We start from the raw sequence: 24,546 nt of genomic DNA, 5'->3' as shown, positions 1-24,546 counted from the left end.
TGCCACTACATATTTGGCGAATCATCTGCGTCACAAAGAGAGGCTTATTTCCAAGTATTTGGCAATCCAATAACAATGATGGCCGACACAGAGTGCGGAGAGAACAATTTTCCACGTGAGCTGTACCCAGGTCAATCTTTTCATACACCTATTAAGATGCAATTTCTGTATATAATTACAATATTTACATTAATTCTTTGAACGCATGTGTACTTTTTAATCAAATTTGTTTGAATTCCTTCCACGTTCATCCTATTATATTCCCAGAAGAGGAAATTTCTCTTAGTATGTGGCGACTAAAATGAACGCATATTCACTAAATCTCTGCACGCCAGAGCATTTTTTTTCTCCTTGAATTACATCAACATTCATCCACTAATTTGCCGATTAACGTCTAATCACTAAGTTGATATGAGTATGATAAGGTTAAGATTCATGCTGAGAATGCATCACTAGTGTGTTTTTATAAGCCTGGGCCAATAACTGGTTTGACGTTTGAAAAGTCAAAGTTTCAATCACCACTAATTCGGCTTTGCCAATAAGTTTATTTGGGATCAATAAACGATGAGCGAGTGTGGTTACAAATCGCAAAGGTTGATGACGGTGACAATGTATGTTGCCACAAAAAAAATCATCAAAATGTCCCCATAAAATAGTAGAAAGCTTAACAAACATAGAAAATATGCATCTCTCCTCATATAAGTGGGGGGGGTTTTCAGCCCAAAATGCATAGGTTTTGGTGATCCACACATTTAACCTTTATTATTATTTTATTTTAACTTTTGTGTTGATAATGGTTCACAGTATAATATTTCGTTCAACCCACTTTGTTATCTGTAAATTGCTTGGTATTTTACATCGTCTTTTTGCAGTTACTATCTGTATATGGAAAGACACTGGTTCCATTTGCAACTAATTCTCTGCTCAACTAAGATGGCGGCGGCGGCGAAAGACGCTGGGTCATTTGCAACTAATTTTCTGCTCAACTAAAATGGCGACGACGACGAGACGGCGGCGGGCGGGGGGGGGTGGTGGTGTTAAAACTTGATTTTACCACACCAACGGCCTATTCTGTGGCGCTGTATTGTGTGTCTGACGGCCTATTGAAAGTTTATTGTTTGAGAGGAAACTTTCTATCTTGGTGACAACTCCTTAGGTACAGCATAGTAGAGTTATTCATATAGTTGGTTTCACTCTAATGCTGATATAACACGAACCTTTGAGCCTGCCCGAATTACTTAGAATAACTAACTTGTAAGAAAATATTCAAAACTTGAGTGTCTTACCTGCTTTAATTCTGAAGTATTTGTCACTTTCTGGGGTTTTCTCGATGATGCTGACTCGTACGCTCACTCTTCTCAACGCCTTCCTTTTGTGCAGGTAGCAAAGCGCGCGTTTCCTAATTGATGGTCAGCGAGTGTGATGTGGGGGAGGGTAGCTGTAGAAACTCGTTTCCTGCAACGTAACTGTGACGTTTTGCGGTGTGAAAACAGCCCCGCCCCTTCATAACCAAAACTCCTTCACTTTTCCTCTGAGGTCCGTTTTGAAGTGGGGCATAGTAAATGTCAAGCAATATCAACATATTTTATGAAATCTTGTTTACACCAATGTCATGTACTCCTAAAATGAGCACAGCATATATACATGTGTGTGTATATACATACTGTATATATATACAGTATATACACACACACACATATTTTAAAAACGACTTAAAATATTGTAATTGTTCTGAAAGCAACATTATTCCCAAATGCTAATATGGAATTGTGATGAAACATCATTATTATTTACTTATTGGATGCAATTCGTATTATACAGTTTCGATGTCCAAAGCAGAATAAAACGAATTAGATTTTCTGGGGACACGACTGCAACACTCAACTCTTCTTGCAAAGCTTTGTTGCTGCTGTATGAACCGCGCTCCTAATTGATCACGTGCTCAAACTAGTGTGGGGGAGGGGAGCTGAATAAACTAGGTTCAAACAATGCAACTGCGAGGGTTTGGAGCTGGGAACAGCCCCTCCCCCCTTCATGGCCAACGATAAACTAAAATTGCTCAGCCTTTAACTTTTATTTTACTCTGCGGTCTGTTTTGAGGGGAGCATGATAAATTTCAAGCAACATCTATATGTTTCAGCAACTGTAATAACACAAATGTATATACCTGTTCATATTTTTTAAACCAGACTTAAATATTATAATTGTTCAATGAAACATAATTACAGTAAGTATTGCCATCTATGGACTTCTGTCAAACGAAAATTCCCTCACCCAGAATAAAAATCTATGCATTACACATTTGAGTACGATATTACATTATATGATTGCTTCAGGAGTATGAGGTACCGAATCCCCTGATGCGGGCACTTTGGTCCCTCCACCACAGATGTCAGAATTTGGTTCACATTACCGGCAGTAAGTCAGAATCGTTTCCAGTGAGGGTTGGACTCCGCCAAGGCTGCCCTTTGTCATCGATTCTGTTCATAAACATTACGGACATTGGCAATTTCTAGGCGCAGTGTAAGTGTTGATGGGGGTCCATTTTGGTGGCCTCAGTATTACATCTCTGCTTATTGCAGATGATGTGGGACTGTTGGCTCTTTCAAGCAGGGCCCTTCAACTCTCACTTGAGCGTTTCGCAGCTGAGTATGAAGTGGTTGGGATGAAAATCAGTCGGAAAAGGGTGGAGTTCTCTCTCCGGGTCGGGGAGGAGATCTTGTCCCAAGTGGAGGAGTTTAAGTATTTTGGGGTCTTGTTTGCAAGTGAGGGCAGGAGGGAATGAGAGATCGACAGGCGCAGCGGTGAAGCGGCTGCTGCTTGCTCTGCGCGCTTTGTATCGGTCAGTCGTGGTGAAGAAGGAGCTGAGCCAAAGGGCGAAGCTCTCAATTTACCGGTTGATCTACGTTCCAACCCTCATCTACTGTCATGAGCAATGAGTCGTGACCGAAAGAATGAGATCCCAGATACAAGCGGCCGAAATGAGTTTTAAACGTGTTCCGGGCATGTCCCACCGGCAGGAGGCCCCGGGGACAACCCAAGACACGCTGGAGAGACTGTGTCACTCAGCTGGCCTGGGAACGTTTCAGAATCCCCGGGAAGAGCTAGGAGAAGTGGCTGGGGAGAGGGAAGTCTGGGCTTCCCTGCTAAAGCTGCTGCCCCTGTGACCCGACCTTGGATAAGCGGTGGAATATGGATGGATGGATATTACATTAGTGATCGATTCATAACAACGGACGAACGTTCCGATAAATGGAACCTGGAAGCCATACGGAAGCTCGAATTAGAGCAAACTCAAGCAAGTCCCGTTCGATACCGCGGAATAACGGTCTGCACCACTTTTTACTCTCTTTGGCACAAAAACAGCAGAATCTCTCTATTAGCATGAGTTTACTGGAATCGTGAACGACTTTCTATTCCATTCATTTACATTTACGTCCTGTCGATCGTTGCATCCAAACAAAGGAATGGTAATGACTGTGGAAGAGAACATGGAATGCATCCGATTAGATGCTCAAAGCAAGTTGCTTGTGGCTCGACGGACTGTAGAGTAAATGAACGTTTCCTGGAATGCTTGACCTGCTATCATGCTAACTCAACTCAACATTATTTATAGAGCACTTTCAAACAGCCATCGCTGCATACAAAGTGCTTTACATGGAGCAATTTAACATATACAACAAACAGTAACGCAGTCTGTAATAAATACGGTAGAAAGCACCGAACAGCAAAACCAAGAACAAATCTAAGTCATGGTGAGTCAAATGCCAAAGAATACAAGTGAGTTTTGAGGCGCGTTTTGAAGATGGGCAGTGAGGAGGCTTGCCGAATGTTCAGTGGGAGGTCATTCCAGAGAGAGGGACCAGCAACAGAAAAGGCTCCATCCCCTCTGAGCCTCAGTTTAGTTCTTGGTCCTTCTAATAATGTCTGGTCCGCAGACCAGATGAGGTCAGCGAGGTAAGGTGGCACGAGGTAATTTAGAGATTTGAAAAGGTCATTTAGAGATTTGAAAACAATTTGCGCTAACTGGAGCGCTAATCAGAGAGAAGGCGAGTTCCATCGCGCTATGGGCATGGAGGACTTTGAAGGGTCCCGTGGATGCCTTCAGACATTTGTTGCACAACATCAGCTGAGCAACGCTGTCTTGGGTGGTGATCGAGGGGAGGTCAAGTTCGAGATAGTGAGTGATTGGAAAGAAAAGCCACCAGCTGTTATAGGTCTCATTTTGGAGCAAAGAGCCCTCATTTTGTGACTACTCTTGTTATAATGTGTTTTGTTCATATACCTGTACTGTATACTGCCGTTTTTGTGTTATTTGTGTTGTTGGGGCATATATTTTTGCATTTTACTGCTTGTGTTCTTACACATGTATTTTGTTAACACACTTGCATGTTCATAAAGGACGTGTACCGTAGTCATGTCCCACATAAGGAAATTCTGTTATCAAGACTGATTGAGCAACGCAAACATGATTTCTTACTAAAGAATACTTACTGTTGTTACTTATTGGATGCAAATCATAATGATCCAGTTGAAATGTCCAAAGCAGAATGAAACAAATTGGATATGCTGGGGACACTTCTGCAATACAGTACCTAACTCATTTTTTCTTGCAAAGCGTTGTGGCTGGCTTCTGCGCAGCTCTGCTAATTGAAATGTAAACAAACTCATGTCTGGGGGGAGGGGTGCAGCAAAAACTTCGTTTTGGAGCAGGTAACAGCCGCTCCTCTTCATGGCCAATGACTAAGTCAATTATCAAAATTGCCAATGACTAAGTCAATTATCAAAATTGCCTTAGCCTTTTTGAACTTTGAGGTCTGCTGTGAAGGCGAGCATGATAAATTTTGAGCAACATCTACATACAGTATTTGAGTAACTAGGCTCACCAATGTCACATTCTCCGCGCACACACAGTATATTTAAACTGACTTACAATTTTACAATTGTTTTTAAAGCAACATAATTCCAAACTCTAATATGGAATTTAGATGAAACAATTATTTACTTATTGAATGCAAGTCATATTTTCCAGTTTCCATGTCCAAAGCTGAATGAAATAAATTGGATATGCTGGGGACACTTCTGCAATACAGTACCTAACTCATTTTTTTCTTGCAAAGCGTTGTGGCTGGCTTCTGCGCAGCTCTGCTAAATGAAATGTAAACAAACTCATGTCTGGGGGGAGGGGTGCTGCAAAAACTTCGTTTTGGAGCAGGTAACAGCCGCTCCCCTTCATGGCCAATGATTAAGTCAATTATCAAAGTTCCCACAGCCTTTGTGAACTTTGAGGTCTGATGTGAAGGAGAGCATGATAAATTTTGAGCAACATCTACATACAGTATTTGAGTAACGCGGATCACCAATGTCACATACTCCTAAAATAATTACAGCAAATAAAATTATATATATGTTCACAAACACAACCGCACACACAGTATATTTAAACTGACTTAAAAATTTACAATTGTCTTTAAAGCAACATAATTCCAAACTCTAATATGGAATTTAATCGTTTCTTGGTTTCTTGGAATTGGAATTCTTTACTTATTGAATGCAAGTCATATTTTCCAGTTTCAATGTCCAAAGCAGAATAAAATGAATTGGATTTTCTGGGGCCCTCCGTGAGTCATCACCTTACCGTGGTGGAGGGGTTTGTGTGTCCCAATGATCCTAGAAGCTAAGTTGTCTGGGGCTTTATGCCCCTGGCAGGGTCACCCATGGCAAACAGGTTCTAGGTGAGGGGCCAGACAAAGCACGACTCAAAGACCCCAATGATGAATACAATAAATGGATCTAGGTTTCCCTTGCCCGGACGCGGGTCACCGGGGCCCCCTTCTGGAGCCAGGCCTGGAGGTGGGGCTCGTTGGCAGGCGCCTGGTGGCCGGGCCTACACCCATGGGGCCCGGCCGGGCACAGCCCGAAGAGGCAACGTGGGTCCCCCTTCCCATGGGCTCACCACCCATGAGAGGGGCCAAATGGGTCGGGTGCAATGTGAGCTGGGCGGCAGCCAAAGGCGGGGACCCTGGCGGTCCGATCCTCGGCTGCAGAAGCTAGCTCTTGGGACATGGAATGTCACCTCTCTGGCAGGGAAGGAGCCCGAGCTGGTGTGTGAGGCAGAGAATTTCCGACTGGATATAGTCGGACTTGCCTCCACACACAGCCTGGGTTCTGGTGCCAGTTCTCTCGAGAGGGGTTGGACTCTCTTCCACTCTGGAGTTGCTCACGGTGAGAGGCGCAGAGCAGGTGTGGGCATACTCATTGCCCCCCGGCTCAGTGCCTGTACATTGGGGTTCACACCGGTAGACGAGAGGGTTGTCTCCCTCCGCCTTCGGGTGGGTGGACGGGTCCTGACTGTTGTTTGTGCATATGCACCAAACAGCAGCTCAGCATACCCACCCTTTTTGGAGTCCTTGGAGGGTGTGCTGGAGAGTACTCCTGCTGGGGACTCCCTTGTTCTGCTGGGGGACTTCAATGCTCACGTGGGGAATGACAGTGATACCTGGAGGGGCGTGATTGGGAGGAACGGCCCCCCCGATCAGTACCCGAGTGGTGTTTTGTTATTGGACTTCTGTGCTCGTCACGGATTGTCCATAACGAACACCTTGTTAAAGCATAAGGGTGTCCATATGTGCACTTGGCACCAGGACACCCTAGGCCGCAGTTCGATGATCGACTTTGTAGTTGTATCATCGGATTTGCGGCCGCATGTTCTGGACACTCGGGTGAGGAGAGGGGCGGAGCTGTCAACTGATCACCACCTGGTGGTGAGTAGGCTCCGATGGTGGGGGAAGATGCCGGTCCGTCCTGGCAGACCCAAACGTATAGTGAGGGTTTGTTAGGAGCGTCTGGCGGAATCCCCTGTCAGAAGGAGTTTCAACTCCCACCTCCGACAGAGCTTTTCCCATGTTCCGGGGGAGACGGGGGACATTGAGTCCGAGTGGACCATGTTCCGTGCCTCTATTGTTGAGGCGGCCAATCTGAGTTGTGGCCGTAAGGTGGTTGGTGCCTGTCGTGGCGGCAATCCCCGGACTCGCTGGTGGACACCAGCAGTAAGGGATGCCGTCAAGCTGAAGAAGGAGTCCTATCGAGCCTTTATGGCCTGTGGGACCCCAGAGGCAGCTGACGGGTATCGACTGGCCAAGCGGACCGCGGCTTCGGTGGTCGCCGAGGCAAAAACCCGAGCGTGGGAAGAGTTCGGCGAGGCCATGGAAGCCGACTTCCGGACGGATTTGAGGAAATTCTGGTCAACCATCCGACGTCTCAGGAGGGGGAAGCAGTGCACCACTAACACTGTGTACAGCGGGGATGGGGCGCTGGTGACTTCGACTCGGGACGTTGTGAACCGGTAGGCAGAGTACTTCGAAGACCTCCTCAACTCCACCAACACGCCTTCCTTGGAGGAAGCAGAGCCTGGGGACTCTGAGGTGGGCTCTCCTATCTCTGTGGTTGAAGTCACCGATGTGGTTAAAAAGCTCCTCGGTGGTAGGGCCCCAGGGGTGGATGAGATCCGCCCGGAGTTCCTCAAGGCTCTGGATGTTGTGGGGCTGTCCTGGTTGACACGCCTCTGCAACATCGCGTGGTCAACAGGGAGAGTGCCTCTGGATTGGCAGACCGGGGTGGTAGTCCCTCTTTTTAAAAAGGGGGACCGGAGGGTGTGTTCCAACTACAGAGGGATCACACTCCTCAGCCTCCCTGGTAAGGTCTATTCAGGGGTGCTGGAGAGGAGGGTCCGTCAGGAAGTCGAGCCGCCAATTGAGGAGGAGCAGTGTGGTTTTCGTCCCGGCCGTGGAACAGTGGACCAGCTCTACACCCTTAGTAGGGTCCTTGAGGGTATGTGGGAATTCGCCCAACCAGTCTACATGTGTTTTGTGGACTTGGAGAAGGCGTTTGACCGTGTCCCTCGGGGAGTTCTGTGGGGGGTGCTTCGTGGGTATGGGGTACCGAACCCCCTGATACGGGCTGTTCGGTCACTATACCACCGATGTCAGAGTTTGGTTCGCATTGCCAGCAGTAAGTCGGAATCGTTTCCAGTGGGGGTAGGACTCCGCCAAGGCTGCCGTTTGTCGCTGATTCTGTTCATAACCTTTATGGACAGAATTTGTAGGCGCAGCCGAAGCGTTGAGGGGGTCCGTTTTGGGGGCCTCAGTATTGCATCCCTGCTTTTTGCAGATGATGTGGTGCTGTTGGCTCCTTCAAACGGGGCTCTCCAACTCTCACTGGAGCGTTTCGCAGCCGAGTGTGAAGCGGTTGGGATGAGAATCAGCACCTCCAAATCTGAAACCATGGTCCTCAGTCGGAAAAGGGTGGAGTGCCCCCTCCGGGTCGGGGAAGAGATCTTACCCCAAGTGGAGGAGTTCAAGTATCTTGGGGTCTTGTTCACAAGTGGGGGTAGGAGGGAGCGGGAGATCGACAGGCGGATCGGTGCAGCGTCTGCTGTGATGCGGACGTTGTATCACCAATTACTCAGTACTTGTGATTCTTTCACTACGTACATTCATTCATTCATTCATCTTTCGAGCCGCTTGATCCTCACTAGGGTCGCGGGGGTGCTGGAGCCTATCCCAGCTGTCTTCGGGCAGTAGGCGGGGGACACCCTGAATCGGTTGCCAGCCAATCGCGGGGCACACAGAAACGTTCAACCATTCGCACTCACACTCACACCTAGGGACAATTTAGAGTGTTCAATCAGCCTGCTACGCATGTTTTTGGAATGTGGGAGGGAACCGGCGCACCCGGAGAAAACCCACGCCCGGGAGAACATGCAAACTCCACACAGGGAGGCTGGAGCTGGAATCGAACCCGGTACCTCTGCACTGTGAAGCCGACGTGCTAACCACTGGACTACCGGGCTGCCCCACTACGTACATATTTACTCTTATTCAAGGACTCTTTTTTTTTTACATGTCATATTTTTCAAAAGTAACACTAATACAATTGAGTGCACATTTATTCTGCCACCTCTGTCCTTGTGTCCTTATGGAAAAGATGAGACTGATGCCCTAAATATAATAGTAAATAATAGTTCCATCAGTAGTATACAATAGAATATAAAACATTACTCAGTAAAAATACTCACAGAGAGCTTTGCTTAATGTTAGAAATGTGCACTTCAAATTACAAATGTGGAGCTATGAAATGACAACTAAAACCTCAATATGTCACAAATGGAATAAGTGTGTACTTCACTAAATTATTTTAGGTTTTTTATTTAGTGGTTTGATTTAAGGTGTAATTTCGGGTGGGTCTGAGGCCATATTCCAGATTTGGGTTTGCATAACAAGTTCTATTTCATAAAAAGATGTTTGTTAAAAAAGTTAAACTTAGACAAATATTAGATATAATAAAAAATACATCATTGTTTTACTTTCTAATAAGCCCATGAGACTGTTTTCTATAGTTTCAGTTTTGTTGGAACAAAAATATTTCAGAAATCAATAGGTGGCGGTAGTGAGTAAAAAGTGTGTGTATTGAATTTAAATGAAAATACACACAAAAAATCATTTTTGGTATATTTGTGAGGACCTCTCTGAAACTTTGAGAGATGCCTATATAAACCCTCTAGAGGCCTTTAGAATGAAAAACTTGTGAGGACTGGCCTAAATGTCCTCACTTGTCAAAAATGTCCTCACTACGTTGGTCTTATAATCACAGTGGTCCTCACAAGTATAGCCATACAAACACACACACACACACACACACGTGTATGCAGCGATGCAAGGGGAAAAGGAAGAAAATTCCGGCAGTGTGGATGCGGCTCGTTTTGGGATATCACATTGTCATGTTCTTGTTCTAAATACAAAATAAAGGAAATCCTCCGGAATCTGTGTTAACGTTTTAGATAAGATAAGAAAACCTTTATTTGTCCCACAATGAGCGGCGGTACCTCTCCCTCTTGCAGCACGGGTGTATCAGTCTCCGTCTGAAGGAGCTGGAAGGTCTGGGAGGGTCTGTCCATGATTTAATTCACCGTGCATATTTTTAATCCTAGGTCTGAGGCAGGATTACGCTTCCAGTTCGGCCTCTGCATCACGTCGCAGCTCAACAACGTCCCTGCAATCACTTCGCAGGGGCGGCACCTTCAGCGACCAGGAATTTGACAACTACAGCCTGGAAGATGAAGAGGATGAATGCAGTCCTGTGCCCCTGCAACGCCACCGCTTCACCCCCTCGCCCTTGGGCTCACCGCGATGTCTGTCGCCCTCAACCTCCAACCATGGTCAGGAGCACGGTGGCAGACTGGGGATCCCTCACACAAGAACCCCCAGACGTGCTCTCCAGGGCCCCAGTGCAGAGCTTCTCAAGTTTGCCAAGAGTGAGGGTATGCAAGATTTGATTTATTTGCAGCTTTTGGAACTTTATTTTTGGATACTTGGTGAAAGCACGACCAGCAGTCAAGGTGATGACGTTTTTCGTGTGTTCTCAACCTGCGGTTTCAGAAGAGTTGAGGCACAGCATGCCTAATCTGGCCCCCCGCACCAGCCTACGTTCCCTGGAGGCAGTCAGGAACAGCCGCAGCATGGAGGCTAACCTCCAGAGCTCTGGCAACCGCATGTCCCACTTGACTCCCTCCCCGTCCTCAGGTAACCCCTGCCTCTTTACCCCGGACCCCTCCTCGAATAGAATGACATCCGCCCGCCTGTTGTCTACCCAATCCCTCAGCAATGACCCTTCCATTCCACCGCCCTGCTGCCACTTCCGATTATTTCAATTATTGGAATTAGGAACTCACCAATGTACGTAAATGTTATCAGGGGAAAAAACTGTCTGTTATCTGAGCGCTGTTAAAGCTAAAGTAATATGTAGGACTCGGTTATCTTAGATAACACACTTCCTTTACATTTTCCAAGAGTGGGTGTCATCAGCATGGTGGCACACCAGGTGGCAAGAACCACATGAAATAAAGTGTTCCGTATAGTGTTGATCATTGTTTCCAAACTTGTTAAATCATTCATGATTGCAACAAATCATAAACATGATCAGTGTCTTTGCATTGATTGAAATGTATTATTTATAAAAACGTCAAATGGAAGGTCATTTGAGCAAAAGAGGGGTTATTACAGAAGTGTTTATCGAACTGGTGACCATTTTGTATTCATCAGAAACCTAGAAGTAGCTCTCATTTTCAATATTTTACATTCTCATTTACACACTTAAAAAATGATATACCTCATCTATGAATTACGTCCTACATCTGTCTATTTGAAAAATTAAATCTGGCCCATCAACACAGTTAGCCTGCTCCTTATAGACACTCACAGGACATGTCAAGATCTACTGTATATCAACATTCTTCCTGTTCCAAAACGGTGGACTAAATTAAGAGTACATGGAACAATTTTAGAAAAACAAATGACTAGAAACACTTCTATCGAGTTCAACGCCAATCGCAAAGTACAACCACTCTCTGGCATCCGAATCCTCTTATATCTGTGCAACCGTACATTTTGATAAAGCGCTTATACTGAAACGCATGAAATAGTGCAGGTGTCCCGAACGTTGCCTCATTGTGACATGCCTCGAGTTTCATTCCTTATTTGACAATCGCACTTCCTTGCCTATTAAACCCGCTTGCCCCCAATGTAAAAAGCGCTGATGTGCAACATACCTTTTTTTTTTTACCTCTCTCCTTAGTCTTCACTTTTACACTGTGCCGTAAACCCACCACTGACAACCACTCTGTTGTTTCATTAAAGGTATGGCAGGCAGTCGACTGCGCAGCAACGGCCAATCTCCTCTTTCTCTGCGAGCTCCGGTGAAAGCTGTTGCCCCTGTGGGCTCAATGGCATCTCGTCAGCCTTCCAGAGGGCTGCCTGTTATCCAAGCACCGCCTGCTTCGGGCGCTCGCCGGGTCCAGCCTGCTGGCTCTTCTAATGGCGGACCCATTCCAGCCAGAGCGTCCACTGGCGCTGGGCGGATCGCTGCGGCCCGAGGACAGTCTGTATCCACCAGAAGCAAACTATCACAGCCGGCCAGGAGGTAAGCGCCACAAAACACTTTGGAAGCCCGAATGATGAACACAATCTGTTTGCATTGGTACTGCTTGATGTCCAACTTGTAAGTATTTAATAAGTATTTAGTCAACCACCAATTGTGCGAGTTCTCCTACTTGAAAAGATTAGAGAGGCCTGTAATTGTCAACATGGGTAAACCTCAACCATGAGGGACAGAATGTGGGGAAAAAACACAGAAAATTACATTGTTTGATTTTTTTTTTTTTAATTTGCAAATCATGGTGGAAAATAAGTATTTGGTCAATATATCAACATCTCAATACTTTATGTAGCCTTTGTTGGCAATAACGGAGGCCAAACGTTTTCTGTAACTCTTCACGAGCTTTTCACACAGTGTTGCTGGTATTTTGGCCCATTCCTCCATGCAGATCTTCTGTAGAGCAGTGATGTTTTGGGGCTGTCGTTGGGCAACATGGACTTTCAACTTCCACAGATTTTCTATGGGGTTGAGGATCTGGAGACTGGCTAGGCCACTGCAGGACCTTGAAATGCTTCTTACAAAGCCACTCCTTTGTTGCCCTAGCTGTGTGTTTGGAATCATTGTCATGCTGAAAGACCCAACCACGTCTCATCTTCAATGCCCTTGCTGATGGAAGGACATTTTCACTCCAAATCTCTCGATACATGGCCCCATTCATTCTTTCCTTTACACAGATCAGTCGTCCAGGTCCCTTTGCAGAAAAACAGCCCCAAAGCATGATGTTTCCACCCCCATGCTTCACAGTGGGTATGGTGTTCTTCGGATGCAATTCAGTATTCTTTCTCTTCCAAACACCAGAACCTGGGTTTCGACCAAAAGGTTCTATTTTGGTTTCATCTGACCATAACACATTCTCCCAGTCCTTTTCTGGAGCATCCAAATACTCTCTAGCGAACCGCAGACGGGCCTGGACGTGTACTGGCTTCTTCAGCAGGAGGACACGTCTGGCAGTGCAGGATTTGAGTCCCCGGCGGCGCATTGTGTTACTGATTGTAGCCTTTGTTACTACGGTCCCTGCTCTCTGTAGGTCATTCACCAGGTCCCCTCGTGTGGTTCTGGGATTTTTGCTCACTGTTCTTGTTATCATTTTGACGCCACGCTGTGAGATCTTGCATGGAGCCCCAGATCGAGGGAGATTATCAGTGGTCTTGTATGTCTTCCATTTTCTAATAATTGCTCCCACAGTTGATTTATTTACACCAAGAGTTTTACCTATTGCAGATTCAGTCTTCCCAGCATGGTGCAGGTCTACAATTTTGTCTCTGATGTCCCTCGACAGCTCTTTGGTCTTGGCCATAGTGGAGTTTGCATTGTGACTGTCTGAGGTTGTAGAAAGGTGTCTTTTATACCAATAAAACTGTTAAAACAGGCGCCATTAATACAGGTAATGAGTGGAGCCACGTTATACCTCATTAGAAGAAGTTAGACCTCTTTGACGGCCAGAAATCTTGCTTCTTTGTAGCTGACCAAATAATTATTTTCCACCATGATTTGCAATTCATTCTTTAAAAATCAAAACAATGTAATTTTCTGAGTTTTTCATTTCAAGGTCCTGGAGTGGCCTAGGCAGTCTCCAGATCTCAACCCCATTGAAAATCTGTGGATGGTGTTGAAAGTCTGTTGCCCAACGACATCCCCAAAACATCACTGCTCTACAGGAGATCTGCATAGAGGAATGGGCCAAAAGACCAGCAACACTGTGTGAAAAGCTCGTGAAGAGTTACAGAAAACGTTTGGCCTCCGTTATTGCCAACAAAGGGTACATAACAAAGTATTGAGATGAACTTTTGGTATTGACCAAATACTTATTTTCCACCATGATTTGCAAATAAATTCTTTAAAAATCAAACAATGTAATTTTCTGAGTTTTTTCCCACACATTCTATCTCTTGGTTGAGGTTTACATGTTGACAATTACAGGCCTCTCTAATCTTTTCAAGTAGGAGAACTTGCATAATTGGTGGTTGACTAAATACTTATTTGCCCCACTGTATATCGTATTAGGCCTAAACACTTTGTGTCAAGAAATTATTTTGTTATGCATTTTTTGGTAATTCCTTGTGCTCAAGAGTCAAAACAGATGTGAAAATCATCTCTGCACCATCAGTGCATCACAGTGTGAGGGGAAGCGACAGCTTCCTGTAATTATACACATGTCCAGCAGGTGGTTTTGTGTGCACATGAAGCATCAAGAAATGAACCATTTCTCAAACCAAATGGCTGAAATGGTGCAAACTGCGAAGACTCCCGGGGCTTCATCTCGCCATCACTAGCGTTTACACTGAATTGCAATTTTGTTTTTGTCCGTGTTTATGATGTCACTTGAAACTTGTCATAAAAAGTAGTGTGATGACCCAATAAAGACTTTGGATTTTATCAACAGGTCGATGGGCATGGCAAAAATGTCCGATGAATCCTGGAAAGATGGCTGCTACTAAAGTCCAATGCTCGACAAAGGCGTTCACTGCTGCAATCTTCGCTTAACCTCTTTTCAGTGATATCTTGCAAAAAAAGTCTATACTGGATTTAGTCAAGACTCATCTCTTTATCTTGCATGAAATATTGTCAAGAATACCTAGCATGGCTGCGTTGACGAACAAGAAGTCCCATGCCAGTAAATGTTATATGGACAATCTGAAGAGCTTCCAGATTTGTTTGGGTCAATTTGACTTAGTTTTCTATGGTAATTGTGAGAAACTGCTGTAATTTCCATTCATTGTAATTGCTTATTGATGTTATCGATATGAAGATTTGAAGGAAGTTGTTCATTTTCTGTGTGAATTCCTACTAGATGTAGGCAGTAAAGCATGCTTGATGTTTTTTTGTTTGTTTGTTTGGTTGTTTCCATTCTCATTGGTATTTAACTGTTCCATGACAACTCTGTCTGCTCTCTTTAGCACAATCTGAGAAATTCTGAATGCTGGCATTGTTCACAATGAAATTGTCATATTTTTGTTAACATTGTAAACTGCAACATTACCACACTGCCATCATTGATGTTTAAAATAAACTTTCAAAATACATGGATTGTGCCAAGGCACATTTCAGCTGCAACAACTTTTCTATATCTATTTCTATGGTCATCAAAGTTATCGTTATTCTGATGAATTGGTATTGCATATCCATTGGCGAATTGGGATGCTTGAGTGTTTTGGAATCTACTGAAATGGTTTATGCAAAACGGGCCTCTTGGTTGAGGACAGCTTCCACTCTCTTGTAGAGAATTTATGAAAAGAAACTAGAATAAAAATGTACAATAAAGTTTGGTGTCAAACGTAATGTGTGTGAGTGTGTGTGTGCGCGCGCGCGCATTTGCCTTATTTTGTCCATTTGCTTCACATGCTCACAAAGATTCAATCGAGTGTTGCTGCAGTGGCAGGACGTTGTCGTTTCCCGGGTGTGGATGACCAAAAATGCTACCACACCCATCGTCACAGGCCTCATTTGTGTTAACTAAAAATCCGAGTAGAGGATTCGGATTTTTTTTCAAGGGTTCTCGTGGCGATACCTACGTTTCGTTCGCAAGCGTTGTGCGCATTTTGTGTTCCCACAAATAGAATGACTGTTAGTGTAACTACTCTCTTATGCATGACGCAAATAGTAAGGGATCAGCGGTAAACGAGGCCACGCATTGTCTGGCCCCCGCCCTCCCTCGGTTGTCAGGAAGCAAGCTGATTGGTCGAGGCCTAGCAAAGAGTGCCCGGGGATCCAAAACTGCAGGCCGCACTTAGCTTACCGTCAAAAATAAACCAAAAACAATAATAGGCGAAACAGAGGAGGGGGAGAAACACCAAAAGAGCCCGAAGACGACGTTATCAGGTAAATTTGCTTGGGACCAATCCGAATGGAATGTGGTTTAATCCGCAAGGGCCCAGTCGGCCGTAGCGGGCCTCTTTGAGCCTTGTGGAAAAAACAACACGGACATAATGCGGCACAGGCGGCGCCACCTAGCATAGCAGGCTAGCTAGCCAGATGGACTGCGTAGGTTCGTTCAGACCTCCAACTGATATATTGTGACACGTTCGTCCGTCGCTTTGCCCGACGACGCTGTTATCCTTGGACCGCTGCGTGCGTTTCAAGTGGGAATGTGTGCTTTTAAAGGCGCTAACGAGCGTGGACGTTTAGCCGCGATGCTAAAACAAAATGGCGCTGGCCGGATCAGTTGTAGCTCGTTTGCTAGTTAGCTTCGCTGGGTGGGAAGCGAGTGGTAGCAAGCCTTCGTGAAAACATTGCATAACATCTGCAGTACATTAAACCTGCCCAATCTCCGAGCATATGTACAGACCAGAAGAGTACTATGGCTAAACTGTCAATGCCTAGAAACTAGAAGTTATGCACATTAAAAGACTGCATTTGAGCTCCATCGTACTTTTTTTTTTTTGCATTGAGTGACGATAGTGCATTTCCTCCCACTGATAACATGCAGGAGGACTCCCACAGTGGCAGCACTGGCGGGCTTGTCCTGCCCATCTAACGGGACAGCTCGCTTTCCCCACCTGAGACCTCACCATCAGGCTCAACTCGCTCCAGGTGTACAGTTAAATGCACCCAAGTTAAAGACGCCTGCAGTACTATAGGTTGGCAGAGGACGGGGCCAGTTGTCAACAACACGCCTCCGCATTTCTCTAGCACACTACCATATGCTTCTTGTACAATAATTACCTCTGCAGCATACATGGTCTTTTAGGGATATTGAATTGCAAAATATATTCTTAACTCATATTGATCTTAACACATAACACTGTCATTGTGGTGACTAATGGCTGGGCTTTGTTTTTACCAGAGGGATCAATTGCATTGGTGGGAAGAAGCACGTTTAAATGCTGTTTTTATTTTAAGGTTCTGCGCATCAAATGTGAAGGTATTTTTTCAATTGTGTGTTCATATTTTTTCACAAATTATATGCACACTCTTGCAATGCTCATGAATTATAATTTATAGTTTTCAGGCAGTTTTCTTTTTCTCCGGCTTAAACATGGACCAAGGAGGGGGTGTGTTGGAGTTACACACACAGGAGTTGAAGATGCCCCACGCTATGATCATGCAAGACTTTGGTGGGTGGTAACGTGCATTTAATTTATGTGTTATACGAAATCATTATGGAGCGGAAATTCTCAGTTATAAAACCAGAACTCAACTTTATGGATGGAGCCCTTTAAAAACAACCACACCTACATACAAAGTGCTGTACATAAGGTAAAAAAACAAAACATACAATAATAAAGAAAGTGAAAACATTACATACAGCGCACAACAAATTGATGAATAACTAGTTTAAAAAAATCAGAAGTCAAGAATAATGACTGCTTTTGTGGGTGACATGACAATTTGAAAATGTGGTTCAGACTTTAGCGAGCATCATGGAACTTGACATGCGTGATTTGCTTTCGTGAGCCGCATAAAATGATCTGGCGGGCCAGATCTGGCCCCAGTGCCTTGACTTTGACACCCGTGCTTTACAGCCTTGTCTGGTTACTGCCGTAGCGCTTGTCGGAGTACAGTATGGCATACGACCAGGCTCACAAAAGTTAATGTAGCAAAAATGATGAGTGATATTTTCAATCTGTTGTTTCTATAAGGCTGGTCCACCAAAATATGTCTTAACATAAAAACCGTCTGGAGTCCAAAGCTATTCCTACAATGTTTTAAAAAAAAGTCCAGACATACAGTATTTGGTTCAGATTCTAAATTATCCATGGGTGAGTGTTAATTACTATTTGTATGTATCTGCGATTGACTGGCAACTATTCCAAGTATACCTCACCTCTCGCCCAAAGTCAGCTGCGATAGGCTCCAGCTGAATTCTGGCCCGAATGAGGACAAATTGTATGGAAGATGGATGAATGGATAATTATCATATAAGTACAGCAATCCCTCGCTATAACGCGGTTAACCTTCCGCGGCTTCGCTGTTTCATGGATTTTTTTAGTGCATTTCTTTTTTTAGTTCCTTTTTTTAAACAGTGAATTGTGTTCTGCATCCTGATTGGCTAAGGAACTGACCAACGTGAACAATCTCCGCACCTTGTCTCTGCATAGCTTGCCAAATTCTTTGCAAATTTTTGGTCTTTGGTTTCATTGTATCAGTGGCGGATGCTGGTCTGTCAGGGAGGGGAAGCTCAATTTCGGCCTACATCATAAAATGTGTCCGTTTATGCGTGAATTCTACTCTCCGTTCCTTTAAAAAAAATGAGAATCACCATAAGATCGTGATTGGCTCATTTCGTTGTCAATCAAAAATAAATTCAGCCTCAGACAGATCATCCAATAATGCAGAAAAGCTCAGCGACCGTGCCAGCCGATACACGCCCACTGTCCATAGACTCCCAGAGACGCTGGGCGTCCGATGGGCGGGACAAAACCATCATTTATCTAATGACTCGTCTCGTTTCAATGCATTGGGACAACGGGCTCTGAACTCTCTTGACGCCCAGTGTCCACGCGGTCGACGCTCAGCGTCCACACAGTTTAAAGCACAGTGAAGCTGCGGGCTTGAATGAGAAGAGAGTCGCGTCGTAACCAGTAATAAGAAGCTGATTCGGAACAAAAGTTGAGCGAGTTTAGGCGCATATTTAGTCAATGACATGTCCACACAATTGTACGTACACACATTTTTTGATCACCTAGTTTTTGACATTTTGGGGGAAGCTGAGCTTCCCTTGCAGTCTTAGACCAATCACCTCTGCATTGTATACATAGTTCAGTATTGTATAATAACTGTCATAAATAAAGCTGACTATCAAGTACCAAGTATAACTTTATTGTCAGATGTGCTTATTTGAAATTTCGTCCCTCTCACATTTTTTTGCTTTTTTTTTCTATAAATAATACTTCACAGGTTCTTTTTGGAACGTAACCCCCGCGATAAACGAGTGATTACTGTATAAGCAAATGGAAGCCATACTTATATTACTCTGTCATGAAAAGGTGTTTGCCCCTTCCTGATTTCTGTGTTCTTTGCGTATTTCATCACACACAGAGATTTCAGCTAATCAAACCATTTTAAGTCATACAGAAGGAAATACAAAACGCAGTTTGGAAATGCCAATTTCATTAATTTACATAAACACACACACACAATCCAAATCTACCTGTTTCTATGCAAAAAAGTAATTTTAATATCAAATTTGTTTGATGAACTGAAACCTTTGTATCCATTTTCCGATCCGCTTTAGCCTCACAAGGGTCTTGCTGGAGCCTATTCCAGCCGTCTTCGGGCAATAGGCGGGCGACACCCTGAAGCGGTTGCCAGCCAATCGCAAGGCACACATCAACGAGCAACCAGCCACGCTCACTCTCACACCCAGGGACAATTTCGAGTGTTCAGTCAGCCTGCCATGCATGTTTTTGGAATGTGGGAGGAACTGAAACCTTTGTATGTGATAAATATGCAAAGAACACAGGAATCAGGAAGGGGGCAAATACAATTTCACAGCACTGTATGTTCAAAGCAACAAACACACGATCATTTTAACCATGAATGAAAACTCGTAACAAACACTGTCTTAGATGCCCCTCGTATAGTGAGCATTTTTAGCTCCACGTTTTATTAGTTTTAGGCATTAAGGAGTTGAGGTGCCTCTTGTTTCTTCTGTTGTAAGTGTGATCTGTCCGAGTAATGTCTCTCATTTTAACAGTTGCAGGGATGGGTGGCTTGGCACACATCGACGGTGATCACATTGTGGTGTCTGTGCCCGAGGGTATGCTTCTTTCTGACGTGATGACGGACGAGGGCATCCTCCTGGAGCACGGCTTGGAGGTTGAGGGCCTGGAGACTCGGGTCGTCGAAGGCCTGGAAACCGAAGTTGTCGAAGGTTTACACACAGATGTGGAGGGTCTGGAGGCAGAGGTGGTTGACGGGCTACAGACACAAGTGGTGGAGCTGGAGGCGCAGGTTGTGGAAGGCCTAGATGGAGAAGTCGAGGTGGAGGGTCTGGAGGCACATGTGGTCGAGGGACTGGAATCTGAAGTTGATGTGGAGGACCTGGAGGGTCATGTTGTTGAGGGCCTTGAAGAGGAAGTGGAAGTGGAAGGCTTGGAAGCAGAAGTTGTAGAGGGTCTGGAGGTGGATGTCGAAAGCCTGCATTCTCAGGACGTAGACGGCCACGAAATAGGCAATGAGGACATGGTGCACTCGGAGCACAGTGTGATCATGCCGGACAACATCCTGGGAACGGAAGTTGCAATCGAGGCGGCTTTGGAACACCACCATGTGCTGAACTCTGACCTTATCCAAGATGCCGACCACCATGACGACATGTCAGACCAGGTGTTTGTAGCAGAGCTTCTTTCGGACCATCAGGATAACACTCTGGACCACCAACTTGTAGCAGAGGGCTTGATGGTGACAGAGGCCAATGCAGAGACCATCATTCACCAGCAGCTTCCATCTGAGGCTGTTCCCCTGCAGATGGATGAGGATGACGACGGGAGAAGCAGCTCCGAAGATTACCTCATGATCTCCCGTAAGATAGTCTTCCATGTCCGACAGTGTTTCTCGTTGTGCGCGTCAGCTTTTTGGATGTTGTATCTTTTTGTTGTTTAGTGGATGAGGTGGGAGAAAAGCTGGACATAGGAGACACCCCTCTCGAGATTAGCACTGAGGTGATGGAAGACAAGGGGTGCAAAGAAGACGCCACCGCGGAAGTCATCAAAGTCTACATTTTCAAAGCTGAGGCAGATGACGATTTGGGCAAGTCGCTCAACCAGTATTGTATTCATTGTTGTGTCTGAAGAATTCGGGATTAACCCCCCACCCCCCATTTTTACAGGTGGAACAGAGGTGATAACTGAGGACGATTACCAAAATGGCCACCCTGACCTTGAAGCAGCCTCATCTGGAAGACTCGGAGTTGGCCGTGACAAGATGGTTTACATGGCAATCAAGAAACAGCCCAAAATCGAAGAGGATGACGACGAGGACAGCGATGAGGACGATGATGACATAAGTATGTTCTTGTGGGACTGTCTCAAAGGTTTTTTGTGCATTGTCATTAACTGGGCTGTATATATCAAGTCTATTCAGCCAGAGATGCAGTAGGACTGTGTTAGTAAGCGTGTACTGGGTTTTTGTAGGTAAGACTATAGATGAGGTCAAGAATGGTGCGGCGACATCATTTCTACAAATCAGAGAAGGTTTGCCGACGAACCGTGGCCTCAAACCCAAAGCCAAGAAAAAGAAGAAAGGGGACGTTCGGCAGTGTCAGACTGGTAGGAGCGTTATGTACTTCCTTCCGCTTACTGCCAATGGATATGGTAAATGATTGTGTGTTTGCGCAACTACCTCTTTCAGCCGTCATCATCGGGCCCGATGGCATGCCCCTGACAGTCTACCCGTGCCACATATGTGGAAAGAAGTTCCGCTCACGAGGCTTCCTCAAATGCCACATGAAAAACCACCCGGACCACCTCCTCAAGAAGAAGTACCAGTGTACAGACTGCGACTTCACCACCAACAAGAAGATCAGTTTCCACAACCATTTGGAGAGTCACAAGCTGCTAAGCCACAACAGCGAGCGCTCACCGGAATACACAGAGTACGCCCGGCGCTATCACGAGTCCAGCCCGTTGGGCTCTGACAAACTCATCGTCAAGGACCGCGAGACCAAGCTGCATCACTGTAAGTACTGTGACTATGAGACGGCAGAGCAGGGCTTGCTCAATCGCCACCTGCTGGCCGTGCACAGTAAGAACTTTGCTCACGTGTGCGTCGAGTGCGCCAAAGGCTTTCGCCACCCGTCCGAGCTGAAGAAACACATGCGGACCCACACGGGCGAGAAGCCTTATCACTGTCCGCACTGCGAGTTCCGCTGCGCGGATCAGTCCAACCTAAAGACTCACATCAAGAGCAAGCACGGCGCAGATCTGCCTTTCAAGTGCAGCCACTGCCCACAGGCGTACGCAGACGCGCGAGAACTCCAGCGTCACATAGAGATGGTGCAAGGCCACAAGACGCACCAGTGCCCGCACTGCGAGCACAAGAGCACCAACTCCAGTGACCTGAAACGACATATCATCTCTGTGCACACCAAGGACTTCCCCCACCAGTGTGACGTGTGCGAGAAAGGCTTTCACAGGCCTTCGGAGTTGAAGAAGCACGCCGAGACGCACAAGGGCAGCAAGGTGCACCAGTGCCGGCACTGTAACTTCAACGCCCCCGACACGTTCACCCTGAGTCGCCATATTCTTTCCTTGCACACCAAGGAACTTCCGTTTAAGTGCAAGCGGTGCCGTCGGGGCTTCCGGCAGCCGGCGGAGCTGAAGAAGCACATGAAGACGCACAGCGGTAGGAAGGTTTATCAGTGCCAGTATTGTGAATACAACAGTACGGACGCTTCTGGCTTCAAGCGCCACGTCATCTCCATTCACACCAAGGACTACCCCCACCGCTGCGACTACTGCACCAAAGGCTTTAGGAGGCCTTCAGAGAAGAGCCAGCATATAGCCAGACACCACAAAGACATGTTAATGTAATGTCATCACACTTAAAGATCAACCCAACCCCACCCCCCGTCAATCTGTGTCACACACTTGGAGGTCATTTTAGTGTATTAAAAATTCAATGGTGTAGGCTATCGGAGGCAACAACATTATATTTGCCGTTCTGTGTTGTAATGGGTGTAAAACTCCTTCTCCTAATGCCAGAACACATTTTAGATGGGAGTGAAATCTTAAAAAAAATATATATGACAAAAAAAACATATATATACAGTATATGACAGTGTGCACTGAGTGGGACATGTGTAAAGATTTTTCCCCCGGGAAAAAAAAAAAAGAAAATCACGTACGAACATGTATTTCAGGGTTTCAAATGTCTATATTTTTATACCCACTCAGCTGAAATGCTGCAGAAGAATAACTGTGTTGGTAAATAGAAAATGCCGGTCCATGAGCATCAGTTCACTTTTCCTCTGTACTACTGATTAGTATCTTTATTAATCAGTTTTTAACTCACCATTTGTTTTTACTGCCATGTGTTGCACCATTCTCAAGCTCCAAGAAAGCCTTTTAGTGATGTTGAACTACATGACGCACCTTAGCCGACCGCTTTATTCCCACCTTTTTACATTTCACTCACATGAATATTGTTTGATGGCCACAATCTGTTCAAAATCTAGTGAATTAAACGCTCAGTCGGTGTTTCAGGACTGATGAGCTCAGTCGGGTCAAACAAAACATGATAAAGATGGTGCTACATAATGACAGTTTTTGAATTGGCAAGATCTATTTGCTTCGTAATCACTAACCACATGGTGGTTTCCCGCAACCAATATATATTGTGTATAATGTTACCTATGACACAGGGGTCCCCAGCTAACAATACAGTTGCAATCATGCCTTACATCTGCTGGTCTTTCTCACTTAAGCACTGATGGACTCAGCCAATCCGATTTTTTTATTTTTATTTTTTTAACTCAACATACTGTATCAATACCATTCTCTCAGAGATTGCGGTTGAGTCAGTAGAAGGCACTTTAATAACTTGTATTTTTTTTGTATTTGAATTACATGTATGGGGTTTATGCATGTATATGGGTATATATACATATAATCCCTGCATAAATGATTACACAGCCTTGTGAGTGGTTAAATGTTATCTATAGCAAGTGGGCACAATACAGTTGTGGAAAGTGGTGGGTGAAAACATTTATTGTTCTGTTCCATGGCAAAGTGTTTGGGTTTTGTGTTTGGTTTGTGCTCACTAACAAGTTTCCCCAGACCCTCATCCTGCAGTCCTCCGTGTAAACCTAGCCCAATCCCACATTTGGGGTTATACTCATGTCAGTGGTCATCATTATGGCATTAGTCTATAAAGTATACACATAAGCTGTCTCCATAAAATTGTGGTATATACTCAAATCCCTGCATTTCATGTACCATCGTCGATATTTCCTTTCAAACTGATTGTGGATAAACTACTGGTGGGGAAGAAACCAAAATAAACAAAAATATCTTTTTATGTCTCGTCTTCTTTTTGATAATGACAGGGATGGCAATTTTCCGCGGTCGGCGGAAAGCAGCCGTTTTATTTCTTAAATTGATCATTTTTGTGAATCGTCTAAATCTGTTGACAAAAATTTAGGGGGCGGGGGTCAGGTACCTTATCGTTGAGTTTGCACGAGCTCTCCCCATCAGTCTTTCCATCTTACGATTGTAAACATCCTGCGATTGGACGTGTATGATGTCTTACTCGTTGTGATTGGTCGCCCCGTCAGGCCACGCCCCTTTCCGCTTTTTTTCATCACTAGCCATTGCCATCCCTGTAATGAGGATTCAAATTGAATCCGAGTAACATTTTTTGTCAACCGAATAATGTCATTTTTCATTCATTCATCTTCCGAACCGCTTTATCCTCACTAGGGTCGCGGGTGATGCTGGAGCCTATCCCAGCTGTCTTCGGGCAGTAGGCGGGGGACACCCTGAATCGTTTGCCAGCCAATTGCAGAATAATGTAATTTGTTAATCCCATATAACATACATTAATGTAGTAAAGAACAAAATGTGGACGATGGGTAAGCATGTTCGCCTCACAGCGGTCCGATTGATCCCTGGCCTT

General features: G+C 45.1%; 2 protein-coding genes across 5 annotated transcripts in view; both read left to right on the top strand.

Moving 5' to 3' along the window:
- Positions 1-15,270, top strand: part of zgc:66447 (SLAIN motif-containing protein-like) — a 30,352-nt gene extending 15,082 nt beyond the window's left edge. For 2 of the 3 annotated variants that reach the window (XM_052059566.1, XM_052059546.1), the window contains 4 exons: positions 9,989-10,318; positions 10,437-10,580; positions 11,694-11,976; positions 14,375-15,270. In XM_052059566.1, the coding sequence (XP_051915526.1) occupies positions 9,989-10,318; positions 10,437-10,580; positions 11,694-11,976; positions 14,375-14,429 (812 nt within the window). In that variant the 3' untranslated portion in view covers positions 14,430-15,270. The remainder of the gene's footprint in view (positions 1-9,988; positions 10,319-10,436; positions 10,581-11,693; positions 11,977-14,374) is intronic. The other variant, XM_052059555.1, reaches the window with a different exon arrangement.
- A 358-nt stretch (positions 15,271-15,628) lies between these two features.
- Positions 15,629-23,949, top strand: znf711 (zinc finger protein 711). 2 transcript variants are annotated; one of them, XM_052059342.1, is made up of 9 exons: positions 15,629-15,810; positions 16,418-16,521; positions 16,775-16,852; positions 16,933-17,045; positions 19,628-20,455; positions 20,536-20,682; positions 20,762-20,938; positions 21,066-21,200; positions 21,283-23,949. In XM_052059342.1, the coding sequence occupies exons 4-9, from the start codon at positions 16,967-16,969 to the stop codon at positions 22,461-22,463; spliced, it is 2,547 nt and encodes an 848-aa protein (XP_051915302.1). In that variant the 5' UTR covers positions 15,629-15,810; positions 16,418-16,521; positions 16,775-16,852; positions 16,933-16,966; the 3' UTR covers positions 22,464-23,949. The 2 variants fall into 2 exon arrangements, with proteins under 2 accessions (XP_051915302.1, XP_051915296.1); XM_052059336.1 differs by lacking the exon at positions 16,418-16,521.
- Positions 23,950-24,546: the final 597 nt, after the last annotated feature.

This window comes from Hippocampus zosterae, chromosome 1 (genome assembly GCF_025434085.1).
Source record: "Hippocampus zosterae strain Florida chromosome 1, ASM2543408v3, whole genome shotgun sequence".
Taxonomy (NCBI): domain Eukaryota; kingdom Metazoa; phylum Chordata; class Actinopteri; order Syngnathiformes; family Syngnathidae; genus Hippocampus; species Hippocampus zosterae.
Note: the sequence above shows the minus strand (reverse complement) of the source record. Positions and strands in the feature narration are given on the sequence as shown.

Bases quoted from the DNA above. Each gene is read 5' to 3' on its own strand.
- znf711 (XM_052059336.1), top strand. From the start codon at position 16,967: ATGGACCAAGGAGGGGGTGTGTTGGAGTTACACACACAGGAGTTGAAG. The intron at 17,046-19,627 runs GTGGGTGGTAAC...TCATTTTAACAG, and splicing joins TATGATCATGCAAGACTTTG to TTGCAGGGATGGGTGGCTTG. The intron at 21,201-21,282 runs GTAGGAGCGTTA...TACCTCTTTCAG, and splicing joins CGTTCGGCAGTGTCAGACTG to CCGTCATCATCGGGCCCGAT.